Source organism: Dunckerocampus dactyliophorus, chromosome 3 (assembly GCF_027744805.1).
Source record: "Dunckerocampus dactyliophorus isolate RoL2022-P2 chromosome 3, RoL_Ddac_1.1, whole genome shotgun sequence".
Classification (NCBI taxonomy): domain Eukaryota; kingdom Metazoa; phylum Chordata; class Actinopteri; order Syngnathiformes; family Syngnathidae; genus Dunckerocampus; species Dunckerocampus dactyliophorus.
The window spans coordinates 32,534,591-32,547,491 of NC_072821.1; the positions used below are offsets into that span (position 1 = coordinate 32,534,591).

The following is a 12,901-nucleotide window of genomic DNA, read 5'->3' on the forward strand; positions in this document are numbered from 1 at the left end:
TCTAGGTAGCTGACATCACACACGTTACTACCCAGGCCCCGGCCCCAGAAAGGCACAGATATTACAGTAAATACTACGTCTTCTGAATGCCTTATATTTGTATTTTTATTCATTTAGCCATTTTTATGCTTGAAAATGCATAATTTAGGCCAAGGATACGTACAATTTGCTTAAATATCCTTTTTTTTGCAAATAATAGGCCGTATTCAAACACAAAACAGTGATAACTTATTAATTAATTTTTGAAAAACCATGATAGAGTGTACTGTCTCTGTTTTCAATTGTGTTAGTGATACTTCTTTATGGATCGCACAGTTCATATGATATGGTAACGTAATTGTGCGAGTCATTTCTTCTGTATTTGCATTTAAAAGGTGATTGGAGTTGCTGTCTTTTTCGCCCTGTTGCTTAAACCTGTAGCTGTGGAGGAAACTGAAGAAATTGAAGAAGTTTTGTTGGGTAAGAAGATTTAAAGGGTTAAGATGATGTGACATAATGACCTTTCGCTATTGTATACACATCCCGATATTTATACTCCTGCAGTGATGACACTACGTAGGCGTCTCATCAGTGCTCTGTGTGTTCCATGATTTTGCTTCTAGGTCCAAGGATGACCACAACCAACAGTTCCCCTGACTTAGTTATCAAACAGTTGCAGACCTTGAGAGATGATTGTTTTTTTATGTTATCAGATTTCAAAACAGCATAAGACCCAATTGTCAAGGTCGTTCATTAAGGTAACTGGGACTTTTGAGTGGTTATTTCTTTATGTCAGAGCAGGAGCCCTTGTCCATGATTTTATGCCACTTCTGAATAACACAAAAAATGATAAAGCAATAATACAATATTACAATGAAGTTGAGGTTTGTAAATCTGTATGAACAAATTGCTGTAAACTGCATAAAGTGCAGTCGTCACATGGCTTAGCATAGTATTTTCTGTGGTTCGCATAGTATTTCTCTGTGGTTCAGGATTCTTCTTCCAACATGCTTGTACACTAGGTCCCCAACTTACGAACACAATTAGTTCCAGACGACGGTTCTTATGTCGAATTGTTCTTAAGTAGGGGAAAAGGTAATATTACCAATGATATAGGTACTACATGTACGTGTATACATATACAGTATATGTGTATGTATGTAAATATGAGTTTGGATGCAGTAGTAATATTAAACGAGGATATTTAATGAAAAAAACAATAATAAAAGTGATATAATAATACGTAATGACAAATGTTATTTACCTTTGAAGAGGAGTGGTCGAGCATACGTCGTTGTGGTGGAGTTGGAGGAGGAGTTATTGAAAAAAAGGACAAATGGTCGTCGTCGTTAGACTCTTCTAAAAGAGGTAGTGTTCTGTGGCTGGTGTAGAATTAAGCAGGCCTATTAACCCTTCATAAACTTTAATCACACGCTCTGTCCGAGTTGTATAATTTAGCTTTCCATTTAGCTTTATCTTCCCAGCGTCTAACTCTTCCTCTGTTGGTCCCATTAACTCTAACGCTGCCTCTGTTGGTCCCATGAGCAGTGTCACAGTGCCCTCTACTGGTCAAGCATGTACAGTAGCAGTATACGTAAATACTAATTGAGCGACTACAAGGCAAAATAAAATAAAATATAGACCAGTCGGCTTGTGTTCGTATCTGCGAATGTTCGCTAGTCGGGTGTTCGTAAATTGGGGCTCATTTTAGTGCATTGTTTGAGTTCTTTACTCAGTCCTTTCCATAATTTGATTCCACATACTGATGTGCTGAAGGTTTTTACCGTTGTACCGGCGTATAGGTGTTTTAAATTTATTTTTTCCCCTTAACGTAATTTTTCTCCTCTCTTGAGGAAAAGGGTTGTATTGTGTTTTTGGGTAGCGGTTATTTTTTGCTTTATGCAGAATTTTCACTGTTTGAAAGTTTACCAGGTAAACAAATTTTAATAATAGCGATTTTAGGAATAACGGGTTTGTATGTTCCCTATCAGCGGCATTCTGGATTATCCTCACTGATCTTTTTTGTAGTACCGTTAGTGAGTGAAGTCTACTTTTAGAGTTACAGTATTTCCCCTTATCTCAGCACAATAAATTAGATATGGTAAGACTAGAGAAGAGTAGAGAGTACTACTTTATATTGTATACTTTTAATATGGGATTTCCAACTCATTTTGGCGTCTATTATCACGCCTACAAATATATTTTCATTCACTCTGTCAGTGTCCATCTATTTGTATTTGTGCATAGGTGTCCTTTCTGCAATTACCAAATACTATTATTTTTACTTTACTGAGGTTCAGCGATAATATGTTTTTGGAAAACCATCTTTTTAGTATAGTCATTTCATCTGTGATTTTTATTATTATTTTTTTTAAATCAGTGCTAGCCTGCTTTCTCCAGAACAGCATTATGACTAATTATGAATTTGTTTCCATAATGTTTTGACTTTATTCTCGTAACATTGCGCAACCTAATTTTCCAAACAAATTACAAACTTTATTTGTTGTTTTGTTTGTTTCTCATAATATTACAACTTAAAAAATATTTTTTTTTTCTTTGGTATTTCAACTTTATGTACTAAAATGACATTTTTCCTCATAATATTACGACATTCTTCTCGTAAAAATACAACTTTTTTCTCATTAGAGTACAACTTTTTCGTCTTAATATTTTGATTTTATTCTTGTGAAATTACAGCGGTTGTTTGGGTTTTTAATAACTGTTTCTAATTTTGTCTAGTAAATTTTCTTCTCATACTTTATTCCCATATTTTTACTTTATTCTGGTAACCTAATGTTTTCCGCAACCTCATTTTCCGAAAATTACAACTTTGTTATTTTGTTTGTTTGTGATAATATTACGAAAAAAAAATAGCATCTTTTGTCATTAATATTGCAACTTTATGCTGGTACAAAGATGTAATTTTTCTTGTTAGACTACAACTTTTTGTCTTAATATTATGATGAATATTCTCTTAATATTTTTTATTTTATTCTTGTAGAATTACTGCTCCATTTTTGCAGTTTCTTTTTATTTTTTTTTTACTTTTCTTGTTAAATTACCAGTATATGTTTAGAAAGTACCGCAGACCAATAAAAAAACAGCGGCAGGCCGCAAAAGGTGTTTTCTTCACAGCTGAATTGCTATTCAAAGAAAGAAAACACTTCTTGAGATATGTGTGTGTGTGTGTGTGTGTGTGTGTGTGTGTGTGTGTGTGTGTGTAGTAAAAAAAAAAAAGAAAAATCCAAATTAATCCAGACTTCTCATTCATAATTCATAAAGTAGAGGCACCCGTTCCACTTGGCCGAGGGATTGCGTGTAACCATGGATACAGAACGGATCGTTTTCCTCCTGAACGTACTGTATGGCATCAACACTGGTGCTGCGTTACTGACTGCTGTGTCTTTTTCATTGAACAGAACAACAAGACAAGTGCAGGCGTTACTCTGGCAGGGATTCGCTCTGAGGAGACTGCAAAACACTCCCAACCTTTTTCTTCTTGTTTGGTCTATCGGCATAAATTTCACATTCTGGTGTGTGCTTCCAGTGCATGCAGCTTAAGGATTGAAGGAATATAGAGGCAAAAATAGGGAACATAGACTAAAAATATGTAACGGATGCCAGTTGGCTTAGCTGTGTGCTACAATGCGAAGTAAACCTCACTCCCTGACACCTCAAAAGCTGGGCTGGTCAGTGGGCTGGGAGCCCCCTTTTAACCTACTGGCTAGAGCTCGACTCTCGCTCGACTGCGCGAGATAAGCACCATGACAAATATACGCATAAAAGTATACGTATAGTATACCAAAATATTCATATCAAACAAACAATTCCAGTTGCACATGATGATTTACAGGCTATTACAGTGGAACCTTGGATAGAGTCATTCATTCGTCCCAGAAGGTCCGGCTCTAACTGAAATGGACGCTAACCAAAGCAACCTTTTCCCACCAGAAATCATGTAAATCCAATTATCCGTTCCCGAAAGCCAAAAATGTTCACACAAAACACATTTTTATAGTTTGACATGCATAAAACAATTCAAAATACTTATAAATGATAAATGAAACGGAGAACTGAGCATTTAAGGTCACTTTTACTGTACCTTCGTTGCAGACGTGACCCTTAACGTGACTTAACCGGAAGGTGGTGGTGGTTGATCTCGCTGCCACGTTGTGTCTTTGGGAACAGTCACGTCTGCAATGAAAGTAAAATTAACCTTAAATGTAAATTTTTCCCTTTCAATCATCATTTATATGCATTTACAATTGATTTATGCATGTAAGACAGTGGCGATTGCTCTAACACTGCGAGGGAAGCTCAGCTTCACAAAAAAAAAATGGTGAAACGTGTACTGCTATGTGTACATTTCACAGACTAAATATGCACAAAAATACATTCACCTTTTGTTCAGAATCAGCTACTTATCACAGGTAACTGACACGACTTGCTTCTCAATCATCCCTGCAGCGCCACAGCGCTTTTACACAGTCTACTAACTTCGATGAGGAAGCGTAGAGTGGGTTGTTCCACGAAACTGGACAGTCATTGGATAAAGGCTGGGCTTTGTCCCGCCCATCGGACGCTCAGCATCTCTGGGGATCTATGGGGCAGTGGGCTGGCCCGGACGCTCAGCTTCTGCATGATGATTGGATGATCTGTCTGAGACTCCCTTTTTAATTGACCGTGAAATCAGTGAAGCAGCGATCTTGAAATATGTACCATTCATGATGTTGTGCTGAACTGATCCGGAGTCCTTACCGATCCCCAGCGACTTTGTCTTTGTTAAAAACGACTAGCATTGTGTTTGGCGACTCTCTTCTGTCTCTCTGCGGTTTCGTTCCCCAATGAGCAGCGGCAGGTGCAGAGCCCGCCCCCCCCAATCACACTCACAGCCGGTCACACAGTAGCCTGGCGCAGCTCCTCCAGCTGCTAGCAAGCTGCACATCATGGCTGATACTAGAATTTAAATATAAACTAAAGACATTTATGAAAAAATAAGCTTCTCCTCCTTGAATGACCAGCAGCCGCCACTGATGTAAAACTATAAAAACGTGTTTTGTGTCGACATTTTTGAGAGTCAGTTGCTGACTTCCCGTTCTGGTCGCCATTTTGTTAAGCTAGCTAATTGGATGCTAACAAGGAAGTACATTTTGTGATTTAAAAAAAAAAAAACATTACGAACACACTTAACCGTAAAACAGCTAACCGAGGTTGCAATGTACATTAATTATAAGTCTTATAAGAGTTAATTTAGATAATGTAATAGTAATGTATCAATGTGGAACTGTGTGAAAGACTTATTTTTGCTTACTTGTCAGGTGGGATATGGTCCAGCTCACCCAAGACCCTTAGCCTGAGTGGAGTGCACGTTACTGTGAATAGGAAAAAACAGTTTTTGATCTTTGAGTCTACAATTAAAGACCGACTAAGTTCAAGCGCCTTCATATGACGTCATATGATTTTTGACAGTAACCAATTAATTGTTGCCAATAAAAACACACATTCACTCCTTCAATTACATTTGAAGACATTAAAAAGTTTAAGCATTGTTTTTACGTGTGTTTGAATTGTCTGAACGTGACACTGACCTTAAGGCTTGGACGGGTAGAACCAGCGAGGTGACGTTCCAGCGATTTTTCAAATGATCGGTTATCGTACAATATTGCGCATACCTGTAGCCATCTTGGATCACATACCCAGCAGCAAATCTCGCGATACTTAGTTGACAATACTATTTTCACAAGTAGCTTACTATATGGACAATGCCCTGGCAGCTTTGTAATGACTGTTATTGTGGTGGCCTCAGTAGTAAAACCGATTTGAAAAAAGGGTAAACGGCCAGTAAAAACTGACTGGGTGTTTTAGCCACTTTTTGAAATAGTTCAGCACTTTGAGGCGCCCCCTAGTGGTGGCTAATGCAGTGGCTAACCATTGACCACCCCTCATAGTTATTAAACCACTCATCATGCATCACGTACTGTATATTTGACGTTAATATTGGAAGAAAACGTGGATCCACTCTCAAGCACAAATGTCCCTTGAACCTTTTGCATGCAGCAGAAAAATGATATTAAAAACTTTTGCAAATTCAAAATTTTATTGTCATTTTTATTGTAGAGTAAAATCGTCTAAGAACAGTTTTTGGTAGTGTTTATCTTCCTTGATAGTAGCTTTAACATTTTTGCAAAAAGTGCAGAATCATTCATGGCTGCTCTCCATTGGCCATGCAAGCTGAGCTTGAGTGTGCTTAGGTTGGAGGGCACATGACAAGGCATCACGGTGCAGTAAAGTGACTTGAGAACTGAATATGTATCCAGTCTTGATAGACAGCAGATACATGATGTGCTATCCTTGACACAGACTGGCCAGGCCTCTGATGAGATGGACAATTAAGGCAAATACTGCGGCGCGCACACACAGTGGGAGATGTGTGGAGAACTAGGACATCAATATTTACATGTAAAATCAGGTTGTGTTGTCAGATATTTGATAAAAACATACATGACACGTATACCAATGTCAATGTGCGCTGGCACACACTCCAAAAGTGTCACAAATGCTCACCAAGTGAAGTTATACCAACAGAAACCTTGTAACACACAAACACGAGCAAGCTGGACTGGCAGGTCGGTCTTGCTGGACAGGTCTGGGATGAGATGTGGCAGAGATTACAGCGTTACTTTGTGTGCAAAGAACAATCAAGGCATGGAGTGTTGCATTTGACAGACTGAAAACCACATTTCATGATCACACCAACAAAGGGCGAGTAATAAAACAGTTTGGTTAAGCACCTCCAGAAAGTAAAATATATAAAGCATCAGATGTTGTAACATGAGTTGAAGTCTAAGAAAACAATCACCACCTCCATAATACGCCCGCATTATTCTATATGAGGTAAGGGTAAATGTATTGTTTTATATGTGTATATATATATATATATATATAGCTAAATTGTGAGCCTTGAGCATGTATTACTTCCTAATGACAACACTGGCCGGCCCGTGTGTTGGTCTTCAAAGGCTAGGAACATAACTCTTAGGTCTTCTTCTTCAGCTCCTCAAAGCGTCGAGACAAGTCATCAAAGTCGATGTCGTCCGAGCTGGTGGCGTTTCTGCCGAAGGAGGATGGCGGCAGCGTGTCGGGGACGGAAGGAAGTTCTGGGAGAACGCTGTTGTCGTATATCTGTGACGAGTGACCTGCGGCAAAACATACAGCGGAGGGGGAAAAGACAAGCTTTAGTCCTTTTTGCTCAATCTGCAGCAAATTTGCATTCTCTATGGCACACCCACCAATCTCCTTAACGCCTACACATTGTACCCTGTACCCTCCCGCTCCTCAGATGCTAACTTCCCGGCCATCCCTAGAACCAAGCACCGAACCTGGGGAGGGGCGCCGGCAGCGCCTTCTCGGTTGCCGCCCCCTTCCCTTTGGAGCTCACTTCCGCCACACATTTTCAACAACTTCAAGACAACAAACCTTTTAACTTAAAAAATCTTTAAAATGCACGTTTTTACTATCACATCACATTACAGTCTTTCAATCATGCGTGCGACTCCATCGCTTCGCGTTGTCAGCAGTGCCCGGACCATAAGGCATTTGAGAAAAGATGCAGTGACAAAACAATAAAATGATGTTTGTAGATTCCATTACATTTTGAAAATTGAACAAATTATAATAAACAACTACTTTACAATTATTTCAAGCGTGTATACGTTTTTTTTGGGACACCCTGTACATGTCTTTACTGTGTATGTATAAGACAAAGCTTTGTTTTACGATTAGTATCAACATTTCAGTTTCAGCTTCTTCTCTTTACCTTTTTGCTGAGGATTTTGTTTAATTTTATTTGTACAGTGTGCCGCGGGCCACACTTTGAGCACCCCCTGAAGCATTAATGGTGTTTGTGTGATGTTTTATTTATATTCCGATATGATTATAGTCGGAATGACAGCTGTGTTTATTTAGTCGATAGTAAAGAAGTGTATTCGCTGCCATTGTTTATATTCATATTTACTTTATATGCATGTAAGATGCAGACATGAGCCCCACCCCCCACCGCAACCACCACAGATAGACTGCAGTCCAGTCCTGTGTGATACCCTGTATATAGATAATAAAGGTTTTCTGATGGTTTGTGGGCGTTATTTGCTGTCATACTGTGGACTGTATACACTGTAATACCACAGTCCGTACATTCTCTGTAGGACTCACCTATGGCCTGGGAAGGAAGAGAGTTTTTGCCTGTTAGGTCATCAATCTGAAACAGAAGAAGTGTGTTTATGATAGCGTCGTTTTCATCCATTATAGGTTATGTTGTGTTAGTGCTTCAAATAAAAGGCAAACGCTCCTGGGAAACCATCACCTTTAGTGAGCATGAGACTAGTTTGACTAGTTTTAACGCTTAATGCGCTGCTCTCTGTCTGATAAAATCCCAGGTTTGTTAGTTGGACCACTGTGCTGTTAGTGGTTACAGTACAGGCAAATCCATGCTGCCAATTTCTGTGCACACAAAAAGAAACTAAATCTACTCAGGGAAAAGGTGTAGACATGCAGAAAAGGAAGTGCCAAGCTAAGTGAACTGCTCTTCCCTGAGTGATGCCCTGCCCTGTCCGTCTGTCCATGGGAAGAGTTTGGTCACTTACAGACTCGTACGTGGGGGGAGAAGTGGGCAGCTGAGGGGGCTGCCCTCCTCCCACCGTGTGCGGGAAGCTGCTGTAGGATCCAATGGCCGGATTGAACGCTTCCTGGGGGTAAACAACAATCAGGCCCAACACAGTCAATGCACCCTGTTTGCCTCCTAAGTCATACATACACACACATTTCATCTTAGTATTATACTCATATTGATTCAAATGTATGGAAGCCCGTTTCCGCCACTGAAAAACAAATTGACACTGAAAAAAAAATATTATCCCGATGGTAAATCAGAATTATGAGATAAAAAGTCAAAATTATGAGATACAAACTGCTCATGTGCCGAGTGCCATGTAACAAAGGCTCCGTTGAGAAAGGTGTCACATGCGCAGTTTATAACTCGTCATTTAGACTTTTTACCTCACAATTGGGACTTTCTCAGCTCACAGTTTCCACCTTTATCTTGTAACTTCAACTTTTGATCTCGTAATTTCGATTTATCTCATAATTACCATTCTTACCTCATAATTATGACTTTTTTTCATAATTTCGACTTTCTTATCTCATAATTATGAAATTTTATCTCACAATTTGGACTTTATCTTATAATATCAACTTTTTAACTTATTATTTTGACTTTTATCTCATAATTATGACTTTTTATCTCATAATTTAAACTTTTTATCTCATAATTATGGCTTTTTATCCCATATTTAGATTTTTTTTATCCCCTATTTTTGAAAGTATAAAACATTATTTGATTAAACATTGTGATTTTGACGTTTTATCTCCTAATTATGACTTTTTATTTCATAATTATGACTTTCTTATCTCATAATTATGAAATTTGATCTCACAATTTTGAGTTTTTATCTTGTAAAATCGACTTAAACTTTTTATCTTGACTTTTATCTCATAATTATGACTTTTTATCTCATAATTTCAACTTTTTATCTCATAATTTCTACATTTTATCTCATAATTATGACTTTTATCCCATATTTTGAGTTTTTATCTCCTAATTTTGAAAGTGTAAAACGTAAAATAAAAAGTCATAATGATGAGATAAGAAAGTCATAGTTATGACTTTTTATCTTGTGATTTTGATCATCTCATAATCATGACTTACCATTGGGATATTTTTTTCTCTTTCAGTAGCGTAAAGGGGCTTCCATAAAAATGTCACATGCGGTATAACATAATAATCTAAGAATGATCTTACTGCTCCGTTGGGCGGTGGGTAGTTGAAGTGTACCGGCATGGGCATGGGCATAGGCATGGGCATGCCTGGAGCAGTGACACCGCGGCCACCACCACCTCCACCAGCCCCACCTCCTCCAGACTTCTTGTAATTGTTCATGTCAATCAGGTCTGCTTCTTCTCCAAGACTAACCTCGGGCTGTCACGGAAAAAGTGACACGAGAGCAAGTCAACAAAACGTGACATCATCCTGACGAGCAACTTTTTTTTTTTTCAATGCCTACCTACCAGGACCATAGCGTCGGCATCATACGGCACGTTATAGTTCTTGGCTATCTCAATCAGGTAGCGCTCCACCAAGATCTTGGGAGGGGCCTCCACACTCATTTTGTTCATCAGCTGCAAACATCAGATTAGAAGCGCTTAAATATTTTTGCTCATACCTTCTTGCGGCACTCCGATACAAAAAAAAAAAGCTCACTCTTTCATTGACCGTCCCAACCTGGTTTGTCCTGCACAGCTTGCCGTACTCCTTGCTATATTTTATACATAACTGTTCTGCTACCTGTAAGAGAGATCAGGAGAGAAACATTTCAGAACTAAGGCAGATAAGTCAAATTTGTTGCCAAAAGTACTTACAGTCCGTAACTCAGCCACCTGCGCCTCGAGGCGATGGGCTGCCCAGATAAGGGTCGACACCGCCTCCTCCAAGCCTGGATCCATCTCCCTGATTAAAAGCACACAAATATTTAATAACTGGACAAACGGGTATAAAAAAAAAGTTTGCCAAAGTGATGGCTTACTTCATGGACTTAATGAGGCCAAAGCGTGTCAGCAGCAAGTCGCAGTAAAGCTCCAGGATCTCCATGGCTTCCACCATGTAGTCCTCCCTGATGATGTGCTCAACACGGATCCGCGCCCGCTCATCTTTTCCCGCCGACAGGTAGTCTGCAATCTCCTTGCGAGCCTTTTGAGCGAGCTCAGCTACATTGCAAAACGATTGTGGGGAAAATAATAATGAAATAATACCCCTCCCCAAAAAACATCGGCTGCTCTTATTATCTCGATACTCACTTTTCTTTTTCTCAAGGAGTTTGAGTCTTTGGACGACAAGCCGGAGGTTGACTCTTAACCTCTCCGATTTGAAGCCTGGTGGCATCACTGATTGCGATGATCTGTGGACAGGAAACTGTGAGATGAGCAACCTCTAGTCTAGGGGTGTCCAAAGCCCGGCTCGGGGGACATAAGCACGGCCTCACATCACAACACATATTGACCTCAGTGAGACTCCCACCAGACGTATACCATAACCCACGACAAGCTAAAACTACAACTGCGAATCTCCGGCCAATAAGGTCCACTAGGGAACACATTTACTGTGACATGCGCAAGCAGGAGTGTTATTTACGTCTTATTTGGCTTATTTACTCTTATTATGTCTACTATATTGGGTAATTCGAGTGTAAAGCCATTTTAAGTCACCATTACAATACATGGATGAGACAATAGCCACCGCAAGAAGTATGCTGTCCAGAAAAAAACAACAAAGATCTGCTACCGTGTGAGTCTGTTATCTTATTCATGTTAATATGTCTTATTTTCTCTGATTAAATCTACTTTACTGGGTAATACAAACGTAAAGGTGACTATAGGGGTGTTATTTCATGTCTAGTGGGCTCTAATAATGTCAAAAAACTTATTTGGAAGATCGTCGACAGGCTTTCTATTCCATAAATATGAAAACATTCAATTTATTGATATTGAATCCTACTTGGCAGAAATTCATTTATCGCGGTCGGGTCTGGAACCAATTAACCGCGCTAAACAAGGGATTACTGTATTCTCTATTTACCTCTGAACTTTGCCCAAACTTTGTCCTGGGTTATAACTAATTGACAATCTAAAGAAAAATAATCACCACACTATTTGAAAGATGCGGAAAATTAATTTATATTTACACATATGATGATGCCTCCACCTTAGATATCCATGCTGCATTTACTTGACATCACATCGATATCAAAACTCGACTCCCTGAATGATGTAATCGATTCATTCGTCTTATAGCGCAGAAACTCGAACATGTGCAACAAGTTGCACCTGTGGGTCAGTCAAACGAGTTGATTTGAGGCGAGGAGCAGATTTATTTGAACGACTCGTTCACGACTCGCGCATCTGTACTATGGTCTATTCTACCTCTCTACCTCTTTGTGCTTATGTACGTCACTCAATCATGTGAGCATGAGCAACATATAGCAGCAAAACACACAGAACCTCAAAGACAGGAGCCGAAAATACTCGAGGAAAAAAAGGCAAAAGTAGCTAGGCTAGTAGCAGCTACTTTTGTACTGCTCGAACACTAGCATTAACTTTATTGACACGACGTCTAAACGAGCGTATTTCGACAAACCGATATGTCATTTTCACGTGTGTTCCCTAGTTTTTTAAAAACAAAGTAAAAGACGTGTGAATGGATCTCATTATGGCTAACAACAACCCACCGGTCGATGATAGAAAAGACTCAAAAAACTAAGTGTATATACCACTTACTAGAAAGGGTTAATTAGTCCAAAAAGTATTAACTAAACTATTAACAAACAGTTCATTTGAACACTACGAAGCAGATGACTTACTTGTCTGTAGCTGTCGAGAACACAGCAACTCAATTGTTTGTGACTGTGGTGTTGTGTCGCGGGTTCTTTCTTCCGTGTTCTTTTGTCGTGACGTCATGGGAGTTTCTGTCGGGTCCGGTGTTTCTCGCAAGATCGGGTGACGTAGCACCACAGACAATTTACATCACACAAATCCTTTCAGATGATGCTTTGATGATTCATTCGTGGTAGACGCCTGTCACCAACACTTTAAATGTCCTGAAATAGGCTCATAAATTGCTATGTGATATATAGGAAACCTTTTGGAGTCATGCGACTAACGGAAGGTATGGCTGTCCCAAAATGGTGGTTTGTCTGGAAAGTAGCTAGTTTCTAAAAACGTATTTCCCCTCCATAAAAGGTCATTTTAAAACAATAAACAAGTATGTTTTAATAAGGTGTCATATTAAAATTAAACTGTCCTTGCAATATTTCCT

At 39.2% G+C, this 12,901-nt stretch overlaps 1 protein-coding gene across 1 annotated transcript; it reads right to left on the bottom strand.

Moving 5' to 3' along the window:
* Positions 1-6,877: 6,877 nt before the first annotated feature.
* Positions 6,878-12,599, bottom strand: LOC129178866 (IST1 homolog). The gene is made up of 10 exons (XM_054771505.1): positions 12,447-12,599; positions 10,888-10,988; positions 10,617-10,797; positions 10,453-10,540; positions 10,295-10,378; positions 10,102-10,212; positions 9,836-10,012; positions 8,622-8,723; positions 8,191-8,236; positions 6,878-7,175 (listed from the first exon to the last, which is right to left on the bottom strand). The coding sequence occupies exons 2-10, from the start codon at positions 10,970-10,972 to the stop codon at positions 7,015-7,017; spliced, it is 1,035 nt and encodes a 344-aa protein (XP_054627480.1). The 5' UTR covers positions 10,973-10,988; positions 12,447-12,599; the 3' UTR covers positions 6,878-7,014.
* Positions 12,600-12,901: the final 302 nt, after the last annotated feature.

What these genes read in the sequence shown, in the direction of transcription:
- LOC129178866 (XM_054771505.1), bottom strand. Translation starts at nt 10,972, where the DNA reads ATGCCACCAGGCTTCAAATCGGAGAGGTTAAGAGTCAACCTCCGGCTT. An exon ending in ACTCCTTGAGAAAAAGAAAA is followed by an intron (nt 10,798 to 10,887) that starts GTGAGTATCGAG and finishes TTTGCAATGTAG; the next exon opens with CTGAGCTCGCTCAAAAGGCT. An exon ending in ACCCACCGCCCAACGGAGCA is followed by an intron (nt 8,724 to 9,835) that starts GTAAGATCATTC and finishes GTTTACCCCCAG; the next exon opens with GAAGCGTTCAATCCGGCCAT.